The sequence below is a fragment of the Arctopsyche grandis genome, chromosome 6, assembly GCF_051622035.1.
Source record: "Arctopsyche grandis isolate Sample6627 chromosome 6, ASM5162203v2, whole genome shotgun sequence".
Taxonomy (NCBI): domain Eukaryota; kingdom Metazoa; phylum Arthropoda; class Insecta; order Trichoptera; family Hydropsychidae; genus Arctopsyche; species Arctopsyche grandis.
In genome coordinates this window covers 11,938,437-11,963,524 of record NC_135360.1, presented here as the reverse complement: position 1 = coordinate 11,963,524, position 25,088 = coordinate 11,938,437, and the positions used below count along the sequence as shown (strand labels likewise).

At 38.5% G+C, this 25,088-nt stretch overlaps 1 protein-coding gene across 1 annotated transcript in view; it reads left to right on the top strand.

The window, feature by feature from the left end:
- LOC143912591 (uncharacterized) overlaps window positions 1–25,088 on the top strand; it is a 194,226-nt gene that overhangs the window by 14,454 nt on the left and 154,684 nt on the right. Inside the window, exon 3 of the mRNA XM_077431882.1 lies at window positions 10,155–10,200. Coding sequence (XP_077288008.1) covers window positions 10,155–10,200 — 46 coding nt within the window. The remainder of the gene's footprint in view (window positions 1–10,154; window positions 10,201–25,088) is intronic.

The following is a 25,088-nucleotide window of genomic DNA, read 5'->3' as shown; positions in this document are numbered from 1 at the left end:
TTTTGGGACCGTGTACCATGTACATACATACATATGTATATGGGCTAGGGATGTTGCGTTTTTTTTTGCATGTTTGAAAGTATCTAAAAACAATACGTACCATGTATCACTCAGTGTGTTTTCGCTTTTATTCCCATTGTTAAAAAAAATTTTAAAAACACCTAAAATTGCACTCAAATAATCAATTTCATATATATATGAACATACATACCTTCAGGGAAGTTTTGATATAATAGATTAATGCCAGAAATTTAAATTTTATAAATAAAATAAATTTTTTACATTTTATAATCGGCCGGCATGCATTAAAACTGCTGCGGCTATCGCGCAGAAGATTGTTTGCAAACGGTGATTCATACATTCATATGAATCATAATTGACCATTGAGAGATTTAGAGTCTTAGAGATTTAGAATATCTGAAAAGTGGTAATTCGTTCAACGCCAAGTCGTGTGACGTATTTAAATCTAGTACATTAAATGGCGTCATCATAACCCCTCAAACTTTATTAAACAATCATATGTATTTATTTACCAATGTATTAATTAATAAAATTGTGTGGTTAAATAATAAGCCTTGAATTTCATGTATTTGAATCAATTTGTATTTTAATTTCTTGTAATATATAAAATTATTATAATTTCATTGCGTTTTTTCTAGATTCATTTTTGTTTGCCATGTAAAAGTGTCTTTTTTACAGCATCTCTCATACAGTATGTAGAATTTTTTGTAACGCTCCATCCCATATAATCGTTATTTGGGTGTGTATAGATTTTTATATTCATTGATGATACTTCAAACCTCTATGTGTGTATGTTCGCATTTTCTCAAAACATTTCCGTGCGTCCGTGAAGAGGGTATCTCAGACGTCGGGTAGAGAGCGGCTACACTCCTGAGGAAAAATGCATACTATTTATTTTGTAGATTTTTCCTCCAGGAAGGACAATTTTCTACAACATTTCGCCCGTCTATCAAGTCGGCAGGGCCAGGAGGGCTACGTTGAGGGCCCCCTCCACCGGCTCTAATGTAAATTGACCGTCTTTATTACGGCACTGCCAAGACACGCTACTATTTAAATTGATACTGAAATTTTCACCATCAGCTTAAGCTACAATATATAATGTATTACGTAGTAAGATTTTCTGATTCAGTGTGACAAACTATAAGATTATTTAATTATAATGAGAGCGCAGAGGTGATAAAGCGTAATTAGTATCCTTTTGGGGCGGGGCAAGTTGCCAATGGGCCATATTGGTGACACATTATATAAATTAAATAATATCTAAAAGCTAGCGGAAATACAAAAAACAACGTTATCCTCTTCTACTATCAATCTAAACAATCTAAACTTGACACATACACTACTTTTTTTAATAAGTCAGGAGGAGGATTTTGGACCTCGTGGTTCATAGAAAATATTCAACGCTAATGTTTTCCATTGCCAGATGTCTATTGATACGGTATTAATGATTACAATCAATATATCGTCCCCTTCTTTATTATATTTTTTTAAATATTTTATGTGAGCTGCCTATAAGCGACACACCTATGGTATTAAACTTGTACATACATACGAGTATGTACATATATAAATCATAAATTTGAATTTTGTGGTGATAGTGGGTAGGATGTTTCAGGATCAGACAAATTGGAAAACTCTCATAGGAAACATTTGTCTTTTAGTCACAAATATTCAAATCTGATCAGTAGCACTACAAATATACTCGAAATAAATTATTTTTAATCGAGATCAACCCACGAGGCAACCTCCTGGTGGTTAGCATTAACGCAACCACCAAGCTATGCTTCTGGCTAGTTAGTTCTGATGAGAAAAACTAATTATGAAGATTTCAATCAGTTGCTCTGTTGCTCTGTTGCTTTTACAAAGTTCTTTTTGATAGTATAGATTTGTATATGTATATATATACATATATACATAAATTACACCGACTTTTTCTACTAGTATTGTTCCCGTTGGAATTTCAATGAGTGTTTTGGAGATATGATTTGAAATGAAAGCTAAAACTTATTACATGTACCTACTGTTAAAAAATTTGGAATATTCAAGCCGTTTTAAAGTGCAATTTGATCCAAAAACCCTACATTTGAGCCCCCCCCCCTATGAATATAGTTGGCTTTTGACCGTTTGGTAGTTTGGCCCGCGAATATAATATAAGACATTTCCGTCGGAGATTGAGACAGTTTTCCAGATATTTTGCACTAGGTTTCCAATGTGCTATACGAGAAAGTCGTTAGCAACAATTCAAATCAAGGTCGTGGATATTACAATCGTCAAAATCGAAGGAGCGACTATAAATATTTATATTTTGTATGTGGTACTACATTAGCAAGGTATGAATTCTATTTATTAGGTACTTAAATATAAATAAAAAATATATATGAAAGTGAAATAAGCTCATAGATGATCTCATAACATATATATGCATATGTATGTAGTATATGAAAAAAATCGCATTTTTATTCATCGCATATTGTATACCTACGCTTATATTAAAAGGGGAAGCGGCGAAAAGAATAAAATCGCTTTCCGTCGAAATCATACATTTCCACTAAATCTGTATAAATATATACTGGCGTCGTAAGTATGACATAAAAAGTCGATAACATATTTTATGACCTCCTTTGAACGTTTCGACCGGCAAACCACTATATCCTCTATCTGTACGGTTCTCCCGTGCCCGTCTGTGCGAAAGTTAACATCGTCGTAAAGTTCCACCTGAAGTAGTTATTCCGAGGGGGGGTGGGTGTGTATACGTATATAGGGACTCTCCTCCTGGGGATCGGGGTAAAAAGAACCCCGTGGCGTGTCCCTTTGCCGAACAAATGACCCGGTTTATATTTTGGTGCTTGACAAATCGTTTGCGGGAAGTCACGACTTTGCATCAAGATTGCGGCGTGCCCTTCGCCGACGAGGAAGGGGTAGGGGTTTTTTTATACTCAAAACCACCCCTTATTTCGCCCTCTCGCGAAAAACCCTTTTCTCCTCGTCGCACTTCCGCAGCTACCTTCCGATATGACACCTCTCAACCTTCTTTCTTTCTTCCGCTTGCTACTACTTCTACTACTACTACCTTGGGACACCTCTCCCGCTTCCCGACAGATAAATGCTCTGATTCTAGAGCAATCGCTCGGCACAAACTGCTCTGTTCAGGCAAACTCTTCATATTTCCGACTTATTTCCCAATTTTTATTCGCTCCCGCAAGCGCTTTCTCGCATTCTGCGAAAATGCCATTATATGTATATATATACGTATACATATGTACTTTTACGTATATTTTTTATATCTTTGATACGTAGGTATTATCAAAATGGAATTTTTGCAATGTGGCCCTGTCGTAGGACACGTGAACGGGACGTTAGCTCGGATATTTTAATGTTGGGGTAATTTATCACACGTGTTGCTCTCCTCGTGTTGGCCGAGGAAGCGATCCACACGTGTACTTTTATAAAACCATCCACCCACCCCCACACTACCCTCCTGGACGTTCTGACTTTACACGGTAATTTCCTCGCTTTTATTGGACCTAAATCAAAATAAATGTTTGCGAATTTTATATAAAAGCATTTTTTCAAAATAATTTGGTTACGAATTTATTTTATATTACATTTATAAAATAATAGACATGAATTTTACTAATACTAAAATGTATTACCGAGCTACTGAGTATTTTAAATATTATAACATTTATATCTAGACGCCATTTATGAGATATTGAATTACAATGCTGTATGAGGCAGTGAAAATATAAAGATGCTAGAGTGGTATGTTGAGTAGCTTATTATGATATAAAAATTTGAAATTATGATATAAAAAGATAAATGTTGTAGTTCTGTTATGTAAATCTATAGTTTTAACTAAGATCCACCTAATTCGATATACTATTTTATGGTACTTAAACTTATACCTCAACTATCATATATCACACTGGATCGTTTCAAATTAAGAAAAGTTGAGAAAAGCCTATATAAATAATTAAAATCCAAATGTTACATTTTAGCTAAATTGAAAATATTTTTAACGCAAATAAAATCGAACGCTAGCCAAATTTACATTACTCTTTCAAATCAAACCGAAAATGTTGAACAGGGAATGTGTTTTTTTTACACTGAATCGCCACATCGTGGTTGTTTGCTTTGGAATTTGTACCTTTTTTTCATTAGTGGACGTTCGTAATCAAATCCCTCCCCCAAGCGAAGGTATCTATCAGAGCTGAGAACAATGGAAACGAGTACCTGACGAGGTGGCAGTACTGACCGGACGCAAACCACCCTTAGGGGTAAAATTCGAGTTTCCACGTAACGACCGATTTTTCATACCAAAACTCGTCTAATTTTTTCTCAGTGAAAAAAAAATAGCTTTCGATATAATTTTATTCGGTCGTATAGTGAGGTAATTTTATGCGTTCTGTAGTGAATTTGACTCTTTTTTATGTGCTTGCATTGTGTTTATATGGGCATTTCGCGGGGCGATATAGTATTTTGCGAGTTTTCCGTCATTTACGTTTGATAAGCATATCGGATGCTGGGAATGAGCTAGCTCTCGGCGTGCATGAAGCAATAAAAATTCAATGGCGGGAAAATATGATTCCTTAAGTACCGAAGCACGTACGAAAGCTATGCTAGGTGGGAGGTTATTAGAAGCCCACATGCGCGAGGAAATGTGTAAGCTCTAAATATGTACAGTCACGTATCATAAGTGCAATTTCATCGCTCTCGATAAAAATAGATTTAAAACGTATAATGTGATTAGGTATCTTATTTATTATATAATATAATATTAAGTATATAAGAGATAGATTGTGATTTTATATATGGTATCTGGAAATATTTTCATCTCTTCGAATATGTGCTTTCTGTGTTGCAATGTCCTTTGATTTAAGCCGAGGGTTTTTATCTGCACATCGGTAGCTTTGCAACTTTCGCTCTGATTATTTCGCTAAATAAAACCGAAGAGGGAACGTGTGCTTGATTAACACCGGCACACTTTGCCCGCTCGTGCGACTGGAGGTTTCATTAAAAATCGTACGAATTTCGGAGGGTTGATAAAGATGTGAGTATTGATATGTATGTATGGGTGTTTATGTTGTGAAATTTGCATGAAAATTAGTAATAGCAGTACCTCTCTATTTCGCTTGTATTGAATGTTGAGCACTGGCTAGACAAAATTTACACTTCGGATATTCAAATTTATCAGTCCTTTTGAAAAACCACTCGTTGATCTAGCAATGGGCAAAGAAATTATAATATTAAGGTAGCTAAAAAAGGGTAGAAGATAAAGGAAAATAAAAAGAGAAATGTATTTTTAAATATTTCTATATAACTAGTTGTTTTACCCGGCTTCGCTCAGTATTTGTGATATAAACAGCTTAATCATGGCGAATCTAATAGTAAATATATATATTTTTTTTTTATTAAATTTATTTGAATCGAAAAAAATATAATATTCAACCAATTGAATTGTCGTCATAGAAACTTTTTTTTGTGTACGAAGTTCCCAACCAAAGATACTTATAAGTATCTTTGGTTGGGAATTGGTTGGGAAGTTATACATACTTACATACAAAGTTTTTTTCGAAATTATATATTAAACTAGCTGTATTACCCGGCTTCGCTCAGTGTTTATAATATAAACCGCTTAAACATGACTAAGCTAATTTAATTAAAAAAAAAAAAAAATTTAAAAAAAATTTAAAAATTAAAAAAAAAATAAAAAAAAAATAAAAAAAAAATCAAAAAAAAAATTAAAAAAAAAATTAAAAAAAAAATTAAAAAAAAATTAAAAAATTTTTTTTTAAAAAATCAAAAAAAAAAAATCAAAATTTTTTTTTGCCTTCTAGGGCTTCGCCCTCGGCGCCCCCCTGAGCCTTTGCCTTCTAGGGCTTCGCCCCTCCACGCCCCATGAGCAATTGCCGTTTAGGGCTTCGCCCCCCTTAGTTAATGCCTTTTAGGGCTTCGCCCCTCCGCACCCCCATGATTAAATGCCGTCTAGGGCTTCGCCCCCCTTAGTTAATGCCTTTTAGGGCTTCGCCCCCCGCGCCCCCAAGATTAATTGCCGTTTAGGGCTTCGCCCCCCTTAGTTAATGCCTTTTAGGGCTTCGCCCCTCCGCGCCCCCATGATTAAATGCCGTCTAAGGCTTCGCCCCCATGATCAGTTGCCTTTTAGGGCTTCGCCCCCCGCGCCCCCAAGATTAATTGCCGTTTAGGGCTTCGCCCCCCTTAGTTAATGCCTTTTAGGGCTTCGCCCCTCCGCGCCCCCATGATTAAATGCCGTCTAAGGCTTCGCCCCCATGATCAGTTGCCTTTTAGGGCTTCGCCCCCCGCGCCCCCAAGATTAATTGCCGTTTAGGGCTTCGCCCCCCTTAGTTAATGCCTTTTAGGGCTTCGCCCCTCCGCGCCCCCATGATTAATTGCCGTCTAGGGCTTCGCCCCCCCTTAGTTAATGCCTATTAGGGCTTGCGCCCCATGAGGCTGGGCCCCCCGGGCCCCCTTCGGGGCTTCATGGGGCTGCGCCCCTTGTGGCACCCCCTTTTGAGCCCCATGGGGCTGCGCCCCATGAGGCTGGGCCCCCCGGGCCCCCTTCGGGGCCCCACGGGGCTGCGCCCCTTGTGGCGCCCCCTTTTGAGCCCCATGGGGCTGCGCCCCATGAGGCTGGGCCCCCCGGGCCCCCTTCGGGGCCCCACGGGGCTGCGCCCCTTGTGGCGCCCCCTTTTGAGCCTCATGGGGCTGCGCCCCATGAGGCTGGGCCCCCCGGGCCCCCTTCGGGGCCCCACGGGGCTGCGCCCCTTGTGGCGCCCCCTTTTGAGCCCCATGGGGCTGCGCCCCATGAGGCTGGGCCCCCCGCGCCCCCTTCGGGGCTTCACGGGGCTGCGCCCCTTGTGGCACCCCCTTTTGAGCCCCATGAGGCTGGGCCCCCCGGGCCCCCTTCGGGGCCCCACGGGGCTGCGCCCCTTGTGGCGCCCCCTTTTGAGCCCCACGGGGCTGCGCCCCTTGTGGCGCCCCTGGCGGGGCCCCATGAAACTACTCGCTTTGCGCCCCCGCGGGGGTGAATCCATTGAATCGAAAAAAACAAATCGGCGCCCATGGATCGAAAAAAAAAAAAATCGAATCACGTGTTCGATGACGTCACCGATCTACGGACGACGACGACGACGACGAAGACGACGAAGACGACGACGAAGACCAAGGATATTTACATACATACAAAGTCTCTTTCCAAATTATAGATTAGACTAGCTGTATTACCCGGCTTCGCTCAGTGTTTATAATATAAACCGCTTAAACATGACTAAGCTAATTTAATTAAAAAAAAAAAAAAAATTTAAAAATAAAAAAAAAAATTTAAAAAAAAAATTAAAAAAAAAATAAAAAAAAAATAAAAAAAAATCAAAAAAAAAATCAAAAAAAAAAATTTAAAAAAATCAAAAAAAAAATCAATTTTTTTTTTGCCTTCTAGGGCTTCGCCCTCGGCACCCCCCTGAGCCTTTGCCTTCTAGGGCTTCGCCCCTCCACGCCCCATGAGCAATTGCCGTTTAGGGCTTCGCCCCCATGATCAGTTGCCTTTTAGGGCTTCGCCCCTCCGCGCCCCCATGATTAACTGCCGTTTAGGGCTTCGCCCCCCTTAACTAATACCTTTTGGGGCTTCGCCCCTCCGCACCCTCATGATTAAATGCCGTCTAGGGCTTCGCCCCCATGATCAGTTGCCAATAAGGGCTTCGCCCCTCCACGTCCCCATGGTTAAATGCCGTCTAGGGCTTCGCCCCCATGATCAGTTGCCTTTTAGGGCTTCGCCCCTCCACGTCCCCATGGTTAATTGCCGTCTAGGGCTTCGCCCCCATGATCAGTTGCCGATAAGGGCTTCGCCCCTCCACGTCCCCATGGTTAAATGCCGTCTAGGGCTTCGCCCCCATGATCAGTTGCCTTTTAGGGCTTCGCCCCTCCGCGCCCCCATGATTAACTGCCGTTTAGGGCTTCGCCGCCCTTAACTAATGCCTTTTGGGGCTTCGCCCCTCCGCACCCTCATGATTAAATGCCGTCTAGGGCTTCGCCCCCATGATCAGTTGCCGATAAGGGCTTCGCCCCTCCACGTCCCCATGGTTAATTGCCGTCTAGGGCTTCGCCCCCATTATCAGTTGCCTTTTAGGGCTTCGCCCCTCCGCGCCCCCATTATTAAATGCCGTTTAGGGCTTCGCCCCCCTTAGTTAGTGCCTTTTAGGGCTTCGCCCCTCCGCGCCCCCATTATTAAATGCCGTTTAGGGCTTCGCCCCCCTAAACTAATGCCTTTTGGGGCTTCGCCCCTCCGCACCCTCATGATTAAATGCCGCCCAGGGCTTCGCCCCCCTTAGTTAATGCCTATTAGGGCTTCGCCCCTCCGCGCCCCCATGATTAAATGCCGTCAAGGGCTTCGCCCCCATGATCAGTTGCCGTTTAGGGCTTCGCCTCATAAGGCTGCGCCCCATGGGGCTTTGCCCCATGAGGCTGCGCCCCCTTCGGGGCCCCATGCGGCTAAGCTCCATAAGGCGGCGCCCCATAAGGCAGCGCCCCATAAGGCGGCGCCCCATATGGCGGCGCCCCATAAGACAGCGCCCCATAAGACAGCGCCCCATAAGGCTGCGCCCCATAAGGCGGCGCCCCATAAGGCAGCGCCCCATAAGGCGGCGCCCCCCTGCGCCCCCTTCGGGGCCCCATGGGGCTGCGCCCCATGAGGCTCCGCCCCCCTGCGCCCCCTTCGGGGCCCCATGTGGCTAAGCTCCATAAGGCGGCGCCCCATAAGGCAGCGCCCCATAAGGCGGCGCCCCATAAGGCTGCGCCCCTAAGGCTGCGCCCCATAAGACAGCGCCCCATAAGGTTGCGCCCCATAAGGCTGCGGCCGATAAGGCTGTGCCCCATAAAGCTGCGCCCCCTTTTGAGCCCCATGGGGCTGCGCCCCATGAGGCTGGGCCCCCCGGGCCCCCTTCGGGGCCCCACGGGGCTGCGCCCCTTGTGGCGCCCCTGGCGGGGCCCCATGAAACTACTCGCCTTGCGCCCCCGCGGGGGTGAATCCATTGAATCGAAAAAAACAAATCGGCGCCCATGGATCGAAAAAAAAAAAAACGAATCACGTGTTCGATGACGTCACCGATCTACGGACGACGACCAAGGATACATACAAAGTCTCTTTCCAAATTATAGATTAGATTATATTTAAAATTTTGCCATAGTGACATTTTAGAGTATATCCAAATCGTCATTATGGCTGAACAAAAAAATGATACAATAAGAAAATAAAATAAAAAAATAGATACACTAATAGAACTAACTAGTCACCATCTTAAATTAAACAATCCCTTAACTATTTCAGCATATTTTAAATTAAACAAATCCGAGTTAACAGAAATCTGCTTGAAGAACTTAATACCCCTTGCAACGGACGATGAATCCATCGGATTGTCCAAATCGGATTGAGGATTGAAGGGCATCAATAGATTTGAATAGTTTGACATTGTCAGCAAACAATAAGAATTCAGAGTGCTTAATGACCTTAAATATATCATTTATACTGTGGATATTGAAGAGCAAAGGACCTAAATTGTAGCCTTGAGGAACGCCAATATGTGGTTCGTGTCAATATAATGTCTTCCTTTTTAAAACTAAATAACGCACAATTTTTCACCGCCATATGTACATAATAATATCTTCCGCAAGGGAAGATTTGCAAAAAAAAGAACGGATCTCGTGATGGATGTTAATATACGTTTGCGACAGTAGCGCGGAAGGTTTCAACGACCACAGAAAGGTAGACATGATGAGGATGATTATAGGGGGTGGATGAGGGGGCAGTTACCGCTTTCTACCCCTCTGAGTTGCCCATTACCTCATCTCATATGATGCTGCTTTTAAATTCGCATACACGGGGTTCGGTATGTGCCACCAGGCGGTGCCGGCGTTCTTTATTGGATCAAAATGATTCCCTCCACCACGCTGCAGTGCAGGGAGTGGGTGGAAAACGGGAGTTTTACCACTATGGAGGGTGGACGTTGGAGTATGGATATTCACCATACAATTAATCAATATTACGTCTAATGTGATTCTAAAAGTAAATATACAGCCCAAAAATGACATACGATATTAATGTGTTTGTTTATTTTTTGTTACAGGTATGTTCGTGTAGAGTTTGTTTGTTCCGACGCTGTTACTTCCAAGGTAAATTCGTTTACGATAAATAATATTTGTTTCTTAGGCATTGTTGTCCAAGTCGAATAATAGACATGAAAGAAAATAGAGAAATGGCGAACGAACAAGGAATTCAGCGGCAATGGTTTCGGTCAATAGAAAATGAATGATCCGCTTCATTTGGCACATCTTGTGTGTTGACCAACGGCTCTTCTTCTCCCCGATTTCTATACTATTATATGTATGTGTATATCCTTTCACGTGTACTCTGTCATTAGTTTAGTCTTGTTTTATATCCACACGAATGAATGTGATACGTCTGCTTCCTATTGACTTTTTCCCGCTAATTGATCTGTGTTGAATTATTTATGCATTGATCAATATTTACGTATGTATTTAATATGATTTCATACTCCGAATGCACTTTCGCTGAATCACTGAATATATGTATGCCACCTGGAATATTAGATGGTCCCTTCCCCTAATAGATAACATGTCATAATGTTTCAATAACCAAATTTTATTCGAATCATTACCTCTTTTCCTTACTACCTTAACTCTTTCAATCAAATCCATCTACGCAGCTTTTTTGGTTGCATTAATAATAACCACCGGGAGGTTGCCGGGTTCAATCCCGTGGATTGTCCTCGAATGAAAAGAGTGTATTCCGAGTATTATCTGTAGTACTGCTGGTCATACTCGAATATTTGTGAATCCAATTCTTCTTTTTTCCAATATACCTGATTTCAATATTGAAAAGGTTGCTAGTCATATCGGTAAAGACTTAAAAATGTATATATGTATGTACAAGTTTAATACCATAAATGTCGCTCAGGGGCAACTAGTAATAACATCATACATAGATAAATATAATATAAAATTAAAAAAATCTTTATTTTGTGTTTTAGAATGTTCATCATAACGTAATTTTTCTTTGTCGTCAATTTTGACTGTATTTTTTGAAACTGTTTCTCACGTTCTTTCATTGAGTTGTTTAAAGAATTCTTAGGAATATTTGAATAAATAATAGAATTACAATTAAATGCAATATGTGATACGCTTTCCTCGACTAAATTAGCGAAAGTATACTTCTATGTACTAGTGAAAGTATATGTATACTTTCACAGTAGAATACAGATTCACTGTAACATAACATATGTATATTATATAATATATACAGGTAAATTCTTAATTTTTAATAAAAGCAACTTTGTTTTCTTTTCATTATACAAAATTTTCACCAAACTGACTAGTAGCTTGTAGATGTAAATTAGTATTTTTTATAGTTTTTCTTTGGGGTTGATAAGCGCTAAAAAGGAAAATTGCATTTATTTTTATTATTTAACCGTACATTACATATAGATAGATACATATGTACGTATGTATTTCATTATGAAATCGCCTAGTCTAATATCATATTTTATACGTATATTCAGGGGTAGCCAACTGCGCCGCGGGCGTCCCGGTGTGCCGGACGCCGCCCGGTAACGAGCTACCACCCCCCCGTGCTCCTCATTATACCCCTATATCAATACCAACCCCATATACTTCATTTCTCCATCTTTTCATCATTGGTTTTTTTAATATGATTTTTTTTACTATTTTATTGTGACTTTTTTCATCGTGGAAAATGGAAAATATTTAAACTATTAAAACTTTTTTGTCGCATCTTTCTGTACTTTCCCCCTCCGGAAGGCTACAGACAGCAAACCTTTTAAAACTAAGTTAAAGCTACCTATGTACTTATGTATGTACATACATACAATGTGTGTCTACTTCAGTTGGTAGAATAAAAACTGTCATTGCATTATTTGGTACGAACTTTCGATATTTGATTTGAAAACTATAGAACTTTTAAAACTACATACATACTAGACATTGATAGATTCCAAATGAAATATTTTGACATTAATTTATACCTATAATATTGTTTCTATGTTGTCTTTTTTGTCCCTGGTGTATTGAAAGAATTTCTTTCCGAAGACATTTCACTAAAAATCACGATGTCTATCACGGAAAATTCTGTAAATATTTGAAAAATCATACATTATTAATAAAGTTTTAAAAGAATAAAAATTATATTGTTCCTTTGTACATATGTATGTATGTACATACATATACATAACATGTTAAACGAGCACTATGCACTAAAACGGACGTGTGTTGTATAGAGAAGTCGTACTCTTGTACGTATTCCAATGTTTTGGAAAAGGCTGTTTTTATTTATTTTTCATAGACAAGAAGTCCACATTGTTGTCCTACTTTGCTTAACCTCCCGAACGTCGTAATTCATTTTTTCCCTGTAAGGCTTTACTGAGCGTATCCACCGACGACCGGCGCTCTCCAGTTTACAGTCGCCAAATGGAGATAAACACCCCCCCCCCCCCCTCCCCCTACATATACAACACAAACAAACACATGCGCGCGTGTTCTTTCGCTTTTTCCATGCCACATTATTCTCGTGTCCTGCTATGAAAATATTAGAGAGAGCATTAGAGGCGTTTTGGCGAAGGTGGCCCCCGTGCACGGAGCTCTGGTTTAAGGGCGGGCACAATGGCCGCCTCCCTCTAGTGCGTCTTTTATTCCCGGCACTCCGCCACTTCCCGCGATGCCCTGCCTCTTCTATTGTTGTTTATGTCAACAATAACTTTAACTCCATTTCGGTCCGGCAATATTCTTCCTACTGCCCGCCCGCCACCCTCTCCCGGTTTCACTGGACCTTTGAACTAGGGTCACCATATCTTTCGCACCTCGAAAGAGCACACACGGTACAATATACCTCATTAATTACTGCAATACGCGCTATTACTAAGTGTAAGTAAATACAATGGTGGAAAACCTTCACTACATTATCACATTAAAATTGTGTAAAATCGTTTATTTCACAACTGCGCGTAAACAGCAGTAGGAAAAATATATATAGGGTACGTTTTAACGGTGTATTTAAAAAAAATAGCTTTGCTCCTTAGTACGAATCATCTACGCATTAGAATAAAAGAAATTTCACTTTAAATAAATATATTTATGTAAAATAAAATATGTAGCAATATTTTATTTGCAGTAGTGAAATAGAAAAAAATGTTTCGTTCATTTAACAAATAAAAAGTACGCAGTTAAAGGTAGAATTGAAAAACTCCGGTGAGTTTAGTTACAACAAATTTGCAGTTAAATTAACAAATTCTTAACTCGCTTAACTATTAAGATTAAGCACCTATTATACAGAGTGGACCAATTTGGTCGGTTGCCGTTTGAGACGTTGCCGATCCTATATGTGAGTTCTTTAATGGTCAGCATTAATCTGCATTTCATTCATTTTAGGTTGGTTTATATTTTTTCTGTTGTAAAATTAACTTATCAAATGCCCGCGTTTGATATTAAAATGCTGACCTAATTAAAACAGTGAATTTTGAATTTTAATGAATTAGTATTTTTTTAGTCTTATTGCTGATTTAATTTTAAGTGTACATATAATATATTAAAAGCACATAAGACTTTTTATGTATTATTTTATTTTCATAATCAAATTATATATTTTTTAAGATATTATAAATTATTTTTGTAATGTATACGGCGACGCCGTATAGTATGAATAGAAGTAGTCTTTCCCGTGCAGCTGTGCCGAGCTGTTGACGTAAACTGCTGGATGATATTTTACTTACATATATACCAGGAGAACCTAACAAGTAGACCCCAAATATCGACATACAATGTTTAGAATAATTTTAACAAAGCATCATAGACACATCTATAGGTATTTTTTTATAAACTAATAAATCGTCAAATTTCGAGATGCTGAAAAACTCGAAATTCGCGATACATTTTTATGGACAAATTTGCTGCATTTTTATACAAATCAGCGACATTCGAGATGCTGAAAACTTGATAATTGCGAGAAATGGATAAAGGCAGATAATTTTTTTGAACTGTTTCAATGAAAATCAATGAAATTCAATGATGGGAAACGATCAACCAAGGTCTGGCCAGCACCTACCAGTGGGACTAGAACCCATGACCACTATGTTCGAAAGCATATATGCTAACCACTATTCCACGCTGCTGGGTAGGTTAGGCTAGGTTATATTATATAAATATACAAAAGACACAGATATAAATAGGTAAGGACATTTGCTACATTCAAAATCACAAGCCTTTAAAAGGTTCATAAGTGGTTAAAAAAATCCTATTTCGTTTATACAAAATGTGAAATGGTTAGAGTTCATAATTTCCATAGCTCCGAAAAGACTTTATGCGGGTAGTGTTAAAAGAGTAAGGATGGTGACCCCACGTTGAACCCTCACCCTCCTCCTGTCCAGCTACCCTTCCATGGAGCTTTCACGGAGTCCCCCCAGGACCCCACCCGAGGTTCTTCTGCTCGCGGTGGCCATTGTGCGCGTCCGAACTAACCTTGGCACGGCAACCTGGTGTGCTTTTCGCCATATTTCTTCGGTCGGCGAAAGTGAGAAATATCGCGTTACGATCGTATCGATAAGTGCCGTCTAAAAGCCGGGCTCCGTTCTAGGCGGGTCAAGAAGCCAAATATGTAATGTACCATACACGAGTAACCTTTATAATTAATGTACCTATCAATACACTGTGTACATCGAAGACTCTTAACCATTCTGAATATGTATATGTAGACCGCTTTGGCAATCGCATGCAAGTCACGGATCCCTTATCTGAATAAATTATAAATTAAATCAATTATGCATAATCATATTTAATTATCTCCATATATACTATTCTAGTTTAAATTGAATAGAAAGTATGGTGTGCTATTTGACAAGGCAACACATGTTATGTTGGTCATTTAATCAATTTCTAGTTTTCGTTTTTATTATACTGCTAGCGACTGAAAGGTTCGAACCCCCGGTTAGATTTCGATTGAAAAAAATCATACGCTGTATGATTTGAAGTATATATATCTGCGGCACTGCTGGTCTGATTTGGATATTTGTGACTCCAACTGATATACATGTATATAAATTTAAAATTATGTGTATTCAATCAGACAGTGGTAGACATTGTCGAGACTATGAACAAGGCCTAAAAGGAAACGATTGACCTGGAGTCACAAACCAAGGTCTGACCAACAGCTACTAGTGGGAATTGAACCGTGACCGCTCCGCTCGAAAGCATAATATGCTAATCACTAGTCCACGCTGCTGGTTTGAAAAGTTTGAACTACATATATATGAACAAGTTTGGCTATAAGTGTCGATTTTTGATCAGGTTGACAAAACGAGGATAATCTTCTCTTAATAATGCTTATATTAATAAACATGGTCAAAATTCCTAAAAAACTTTTTTTGTTAAATTAATTTAATTTGTTAATGTGATCCCAAAATTGTATTTAACAAAATTCACTTTATTCGAGAAAAGATTATCAGAATCGAAGCCAGGTAATCAGTCGTTTGGTAAATCGCTCGTAGTATTATAGCCTGCTACGATTATTGCCGGAATTTACTGAGCGACTTATCTATCTATGCCTCGCATGTGGTCTCCTTTGTCTATTCCAGGGATTCAAAATCTATGTGTTGTGAATTTTTTTTAACATATATGTTTGAAATAATCAGTTATTTTATACAATCAATACTCCTAAAACACAGTTTTTTTTTAATTAAGTTTTGAGTTAAGTTTTATTGAAGTTGGGCTTATCTCCGTTTTTTTTTAATTATTTAAGATCAATTATTTAATTCTTGGTTAGAGAATTGCAAATCCATAGTTCTCCCCCGGAAAATTTTTCACAAACGCGCAAATAGCCCATGATTAAGAACTCCCCTTATTTTATTTGATTAATAATATGTATGTATATGTATAAAATTATTGTAATACACATTTACGTAAATATAGACGATATTGAAATATTTTCCCGAAAAAAAATGACAACTTCTGACTATATGTATGTATGTATGTATGTATATTCATATGTAAAATGGGTCATGGGTTACCCTCCTCCTGTCCGTTTTTCATTAAATTTTCGCAATTTTCTCGCGTTTTAATTCGGGTCGATTATGTTCAATTTACACGCATCACGTCGCTGTGGTGGTGAGTTGAGACGAGACGGACAGACGGACGCTTCTGGCATATCCAGCTACCTTTTCCACGTTGCGTAATGCTACGTGACGGAGCTCACAATGGTGGGGCCGCGGTCCACGTCCGGTCCTGCATCATCATATCTGACTTTATTTAGGCGTCCCGCTGCGCGTCGGATTCAGCGTCCAGCTGTCCCATATTAAATTTGTATTGCCCTGGGGCGGCGCCTTATCCCGGCACAGTGGCGTGCCGTCCCGATTTCGCTAGGCGTTCTTTTGTGACACCCGAGGTGAGATCCTGGGATTACGACGTCGTCCTGGCCCGCGGTCGAGAATCATAAAAAAGTGTATTTGTGTGCGTGTCGGATTTCATTCATATACGAAAGTAAACATGTATGTATGTATGTTTTCACCCTTGGAATGAATTTTATTAATATGTATGTACACATCACTTGTATGTTTGACAAAGTGTAATGGCAAAGTATGAATGTAGTTGTTACTTATTATCTCAGAATTATAGATATTATACATATATTATACTAGCTGAACCCGGCATGCGTTGCAATGCCACAATAACGCGTGCAATTCCCGTTCCCTAGCACATTCGAGTGCGAGGTAGGCGCGGCGCGATTATTGTCACACTCGCGGCGTGATGCGTTGAAGGCGGAAGGATGGCGTTTCTTTCGCGTCAGTAAAATTGTTATTACAAATATTATTATTAAGAGGTTTTTTCACAGTAATCTTCCCGGACATGCATACAACAAATCCTGAAAGTTCCATCGTAATCGGTTCAGTGGTTTAGGAGCCTATTCGAGACACACGCACACACACACACATTCTTTATATATCATCATCATCATCATCATTTACAGCCATTCGCCATCCACTGCTGGATGAAGGCCTCTCCAACACGCTTCCACTCGTCTCTGTTTTGCGCAACACTCATCCATCTCATTCCGCACATTTTCCTAATTTCGTTCACCCATCTTCCTTGCGGTCTTCCTTTTACTCTTTTGCCTTCTCTCGGGTACCATTCAAGCACTTCTTTTGTCCACCTTTCGTCCATCCTCCTAGCTACGTGACCCGCCCATTGCCATTTCAATCTCTTCACTCTATCCACTATGTCCACTACCCTTGTCATATTTCTCACCCACGTGTTCCGCTTCCTGTCTTTCCTCGTTATGCCAAGCATACAGCGTTCCATACTTCTTTGAGTGCATTGGATTTTATTTTGCATCTTGGCGTTCAGTGTCCAAGTTTCACATCCATACGTCATCACTGGCAAAACGCATTGATCAAAGATCCTTTTCTTCAGGCAGAGTGGCATTTTTGATTTAAAAACAGCATTCATCCGTCCAAATGCACTCCACCCCAATTTCATACGTCTCTTTATCTCTTCATTTTTACTACCAGACATGTCAATTATTTGACCTAAATATAAATAATTATTTACTACTTCTACTGGTTTATCATCTAAGGGGATGCTATCAGGCATGCAATAACTATTGAACATTAGTTTAGTCTTATCTACGTTAATTTTTAATCCTACTTTTCTACTTTCCCTGTCCAGCTGTGTTAGTCTGATAAGTAGGTCAGCTGAATCACGAGCTACTAAAACTATATCGTCTGCGAACCGAAGGTGACTCAAAAAGCGACCATTGATGCTTACTCCGGCTGTATCCCAATCCAATTTCCTGAAAACTCCCTCAAGCACCGCATTGAATAACTTGGGCGAGATTGTATCTCCTTGTCTTACTCCTTTTCCTATGCTAAATCTATCTGTACCTGAAAAAATTTTAACTGAAGCTGTGGCATTCTTATATATTGTAGCTAACAGTCCCACATAGGGTTCCGGCACTCCCTGTGTTTTTAGAGCGTTAAGTACTGCATTATGACTAACTGTATCGAAGGCTTTCTCATAATCGACGAAACCTAGGCACAGTGGCCGTTGATATTCGTTGGCGCGCTCGATTAGTTCGCCAACTACTTGGAGGTGGTCCATTGTGCTGAAATTTGCCCTAAACCCTGCCTGCTCTATAGGTTGGTTCTCGTCGAGGATATTCTTCAGCCTTTCTGTAATAACCTTCGTGAAGAGCTTGTAGACCGCTGAAAGTAGACTAATGGGTCGGTAGTTCTTGATATCGCTTTTGTCGCCTTTTTTGTGTATTAAAATGATAGTTGCGTTATTCCATCCTTCTGGTATAGCTTGGTTCTGGATGCATTTGCTGAAAAGCCTAGCTAAGATATTAATTAGGGGGGGGCCGCCACATTTTAGTAAGTCGATGGGAATATTATCTTCCCCTGGGGTTTTACCATTCTTTGCAGTTTTTAGCGCGGCCTCTACTTCGCTAGGCAATACTGCAGGAACCCTTTGGCCGTGTGTCGATTCCAGAGTGGGGAATTGGCCGTTGTCGTTCTCGTATAGTTTTGCATAGAACGTGTAAACTCTGTCTATGATTTCTTCTCTATTCCTAATTATTACTCCGCTCTCTGATCTGATTGCGATCATTTGGTTTTTGCCTAAGAAAAGATCCTGTTTGCACTTTTTCAGGCTACGGTTATTCTTAATGGTATTTTCTATTAGCTTGCTGTTAAAATCCCTGACATCCCTGACTATTCTCTTCTTAATTTCCTTATTTACTAGATTGTATTCTTGCTTATTATTATCCCTATCTAAATTCCTTTTATGCTTAATTAGGTTTTTTGTTTCCGCTGAAATTTTGCTTAATTTAATCTGTTTCCTGAAACCACCTAATTTCTTACCTGTTGAGGTTAGAACCGAACTAATTACAGTGTTCAATTCCTCGATGTCTGCTTCTGGGTTTAATTTCCCGTATCGATTTCCAAGTTCGAGTTCGAATTCCTTTTTCCTAGACCTTAGTTGAGCGAAATCTGGAGAGTTACTGCATCCTTTTATTAATTTCCTACGTTCGCAATTTATATTAATGGCCATCTTGGCACGGACTAATCTGTGATCGCTGCCTATATCTACTTTACTTAAAACACTAACGTCTTTAACGGAGTGCAGGGCATTTGTTAGGATGAAATCGATCTCGTTTCTGTCTCCTTTAGGACTCTCCCAAGTCCACTTATTGTTGGTGTTTTTCCTGAAAAATGAATTAGTGATGAAGAGCCTGTTGTGTTCTGCGAATTCTATGAGGCGATCGCCTCTGTCGTTTCTTTGGCCGGTACCAAAATTGCCTACTGCTCTTTCTGTGTTTGCCTTTTGTCCTATTTTTGCGTTAAAGTCGCCCATGATTATTTTAAAGTGGTGGCGGCTATTATCGTATGCGCCCTGTAGTTTTTCGTAGAAGTCTTCTATTTCCTCGTCTGGGTGGCTAGATGTGGGGGCGTACACTTGGAAGATTTGACAAGTGTACCTGCTCGAGATTCTTAATACTACATAGCAAATACGTTCCGATATGTCGTTTATTTCTATAATATTTCTTTCTATTCTCTTATTGATAAGAAACCCTACTCCTCCTATTCTACCATTTGGTAGCCCTCTCCAGTAGAGACAGTTACCACTTTTTAGGATTATTTGGTTTTCCTGTTTTCGTCTTACTTCGCTAAGTCCTACTAAATCCCATTTGATACTTTCTAGTTCATTCTCTAATGCAAGCACACTTCCTTCACTCGATAACGTTCTTACATTGTACGTGGCTAAATACAGGTTTCTATTAGCTAAGCTATCATCCATCGTCACTCTTACCTTGTTGGAGGTTTGGATATTATTTTTCTCGCATTTATCCAAGATGTGTTGAGAAAAAGGCGGTACTTGAGAGAGATTTCCATTCAAGGAGTGAGTTCTTACCGCCATAAACTCTTCTCTGTGGTCAGCTTTGACATATAGTCATCCTAGGTATCACTTGGATCACTTATGAGTTATTACATGCCATTTAACAGGGTTACTTTGTAAGTGAAAGTAGTTAGTTATGATAATAATAGATTAGCAATTGTTATACTACTTTTTTACAGATCTTTATCGTGAGACGCCTCTTTGGAGACAACGGATTTATATATGTGAGTGCGGTTTGCAATTTAATATTTTAATAATAACTTTAGTAAAGTATATAAAATTACACGAATTACTTTAATATAATTTAAATATGAAAAAGAACTGATAGACAGTTGGGAAACACCGTTTCTGTTTGCTATTATTCTATTAAGTAAAGTTCGTTAAAGATTTTTGGCTGGAAGCAATTATGTGGAAGATTTATTGCTTCTGTGGGACCGACTTGGCTGGCGAAGGACCCTTTTTTTGTATTCAGGTAGGGAGATGTATCTCGTTTGACACCGATTTGACACAAAAATTAGCACAAAATTTTTCGAAATAACTGATATAAAACCGCTTTTTACGACCGATTTGCTGTTTATTTTTACACTTAAATTATACTAGGATGCAATTAGTAAAATAAGTGATTAGATGGTTAAGTTAAATTTCGTGCAATAGCCGGGTTTAAGCGAGTAATAGCGGGAGGAACGCAGAAGCACGTCCTCCTCACATGACACGAAAGACCGAACTCTTTATATATATATATATATATATATATATATATATATATATATATATATATATATATATATATATAGATATAGATATAGATGTACACAGATAATTATTAAGACATCGATATTAATAAGTACAAATAAATAATGCTTACAATATATCTTTACTAACTAAATACATATGTACATACATTGTATATACTAGTTTATTCATTCTATTATTTTTAATTTTCATACATTTAATATATACATCGACAGTACATTTACATATATTTATTTATTTTTGAAAAAGTTTAAATATAAATGTAATGCTTAAATATATTTTTTTAGAAATAAACCTTCGCATATGTGTATAATAGATACTACATATATGTATATAAACATGATCATGTATATATTTTTACTAATGTCCATCCGTCTGTACAAATCAGATAGCGGTGCATTGGTCGAGTCTTCCGACCATAAATATATTTGTACTAAGGGCTTATAACTTATAATTTTTTTTTTTACTTTTTTAAGCCCATCTAATTCTTATATCTTTTATAATATATTGAAATTCCTTTATAAAAGCACCTGTTGAAATATCAACGGCCACAACAACAATTTATGTTAGTTTCCATAGTTCTTTTATTTAATTCAAATGAATTCATTTTATATTTCATATTTAATTTATAATTGAATATGATGTGTGAGTGGAATTTTGATCTTCTCTCTTCCATTTGAGCCTCGCGGAGATGTTTTTTATTTGCGTGAATAAAGAATTGCAGACGAACGGTTTGAATAAAAAATAATAATTCATTATAATATTCTGTACAAGAGCTGATTACGGACTAACTTTAATTTTAACAATGACGAGTTTATACATACATATAATCTTAACAATGAATGTGTTGAAGACACGTGTTGTACAATTTCGGTTAGTCAGTGCTTAATCGATATTATTATTTATTAAATTAGGTGTGCCACAAATCAATGGTGATATTTATTAAATTAGGTGTGTCTTATCTCTACTGGTTAGTCGTTTTATTGTTAATATTAATTACACATCATGTGACAATGAAGGAGTCATATATGATGGTGTCATATGTATACGTGACGAATTGGTGATATTTGAATATAATGGTAGAGGGTTGTCCTCAGCCCTTAACTCGTGCAAGACATTGCCTAGTTTGTATTTTATTATTGGATATTTTTACTTTATTTACTATTATTTTAATGCTATTGTTTATAATTATGTATTTTTTGTCTGTGTATATATTACATATGTATATATTTTTGTTTTTCTCATTTCTTTTGTATTTTTTTCGATCAATTTTTGACCAACCCAGGTCACCAATAATTTACATTCATTTTACACACGAGTAGCTGTAGACTCAAACTCATTGGAATTGAATCGTGAACTTTTCAGTTATATGCATTAAAGGAAAAAAATGATATTTTTGTAAAACGGTCATAATTTCACTTGGCGTTTTCTTTCTCTGCCGGAAAGAGTATGTCCAGTTGTATCTAAATGCAATTTCCTTTACGCGAAGATATGTACATTGTACAGGGTCAGTTGTTGCATTTATACACGGGCCAAATGGACCTCATAAGTATGGTCTCTAACAAAAACATATGAAGCCGGTGGGTCGCTAAGTGAACCTATAGCTCTTTTCACCCGCCACCACCCCCTCTACCCCACCCGATGCACTTGCAAGCACCCCGGGGCACCGGTGCATTGTGCATTACCGTTGTTCTCGTGCAATATTTATTCATGATATATGACCGAGTGATGCGATCTGTCAATGGCCGAATTTCTCGATTTGATTTATGAACAATTTTTCAATATTCTATATTTTATTTTTCGCTTGGATCGCGTGACGTACGACGTGTGCAATAATATATTATTTTTATTGTTGAATTTGCGAGAGAGAATGTTCGCTTTTTAATCAAATTTTTAGGATTTCCCATCGTTTGTTCGTGCGTTCGGGATGATAATAATTAATTGCCGGTGTATTTTGGGCGATACCGGTCGCTTGTTTTTTCAGTTTTCAGATAAATTAAATGTGACAAACATACGGATAATCGTTCAATGTTTACGTGCGTCAAAACTCGACAAACCTGAAAATGCGCGATCGGGGTACAGAAAGACGCGTGTCGTAAATCTCGAAAAAGTGTGACATTTTCTCGGATTAACAGTTTCGAAAATATCACGAAAATAAATCAAGGTGTACCAAAAGTCGTGATGACTAATTAATAACTATTTAAATACTCGTATCGGAGTTCGTTGTTTCGTTTTGTTTATTTCCACGAAAATATATTCTCCGATACAACTCTGAAATAACATTTGCAATACTTAATATAGGGTGTGTGCGTGACAAAGATCTCTACACGTTGACTCACTTGCCGTCTCATATTCGTGAAATTGTTTCCAGGTAAGTTATTTGGCAATGTCTCATAGGAGTTCGGAACTGACTCACAACACAGCATCACTTAATTTTATTATTCCCTATACGCTGTGTTTTATTTGATTGATCGTATAGGTGGTAAATTTGTTAGTATGTACTATCCCATATAAACTTTTTTTAGTACCAATGTTATGTTATGTACGTTGTAATATATATGTACTTTCGTCACTTCGTACGTTTGTTTCTGTTTTAAAAAAAAAAGTCGACTTCTTCTTGTATGTAAGATCAACTGTCTTAGGTAAAATTTTCAGTATATGATAAGTGATTTATTTGGTTATTTAATTTCTTGCAATCGAAAGATTTCCAACGAAAATGGTTGATCCAATTTTGTAATAATCCACAAAATTTGTATTTATGTACATTCGACATTTTATCATAAAACTTTTATGGTATCAAACCTTTTACGACTGAGAATCGTAATTATGAAGATTCTTAGCCAATTATTCAGAATTTAAAAAAGCATTTAAATAGAGTCTATTGCACGAGTTTTCCGATGATGATTTTCTATTTATGTACATGGTTCATATTTTTCTCTTAGCTCAGCAGTAGGTACAAAGATAAAGCACCAAAGTACAACCTTCGTGAACCTATCTTCTTAGTTCAGTGTTTAGATTGCGATCTGCTTCTTCCTCGTGTTTCCTCGATGCCATCTAATGAGTCGCTAAGTATTCATATAGTATGTCAGGTGGTAATAAAGAAGAAGAAATAAGATTTTTGAAATTATACTGTAGAGCATTTGGTAGAACGAATTCCGAATTCAAATCTAATAAAATCCCACTGTGCCTGAATAAAAAGACATCTTGCCAGTGATGACGTACGGATGCGGAACTAGACGGACAATAGATGGATGAAAGAAGTGCTCGAATGGTAGAGATGGAGGTGGAAGTGCACAGGGAGATGGTTGGATGAAATTAAATAAAATGGGTGGGATGAGATGGATGAAAGTTGTTCAAAACAATGACGAATAGAAGCATGTTGGAGAGACGTGCATCTAGCAGTGGATGTTGAATGGCCGTAAATGATGATTTTAATTTAGGAGAAGGTTTATAATATAAGCACCCTATCATTACAGTGGATTTCGAAAGGTTGTAAATTATGATATAGATGAAGCTAAAAGTGAAAGTAAATAGCAGATTCATTATTGATGATGATATTTTACAATCAATACAGAATCAGCGTCAATATTCTGATTCGGCATACCAATCCAACGTCACAGTGTATCCACCAAACGCTATTGAACAGGACTCCATTCCTGGTATCCCGTCAAATTTACACCTATGACTATTTAAATTGTACGTTTGGTGAGTTTATTTTGTACTTCCCTAGGGTGAATTTATTTCACGGCGATCATTGAAATTCGTCGCGCGCTCGCTCGCGCCACGCTCGATTCTTTTCCGTTCGTTCGTTCGTTTTAAATGTGAACGAATGTCTTTTTTATCCACAAATGACCGTTCCCAATGCACAAAAGAGTAAATCTGGCCAGTAATCCACCCTTTCCCTCCGCCCTAGCCGGTTTTACGATTCGTTCGCAAACATGCATACATATGTATACGTACATACATATAAGCAGGGCTCGGAGAGTCGGAATCGGAGTCGTCGAGTCGTGGCTTCTTGACTGAAGTCGGAGTCGTTAAAAATTTGACTCCGATTTCGCATTTAAATCGTATCTATTTATAATTTAAAATGTGTATGAATATTGAATTACTAACTAAGAGTTACTCAACCAGTTACCAGCTTATGCAGATCTGAGATACATTTTTTCTACATATCTTTGTCTTTTTCTTATGCTTAGGTCAAATTGATATTTGACTGATTTTTATCAGCTACATATACCGATATACGTCACCTTATTTTGTAAAGATTACTGCACCTGTTCTACATAACTGTTAGTTAGAACCTTTTCAAAGTCAGGCAACGATATACATATGCG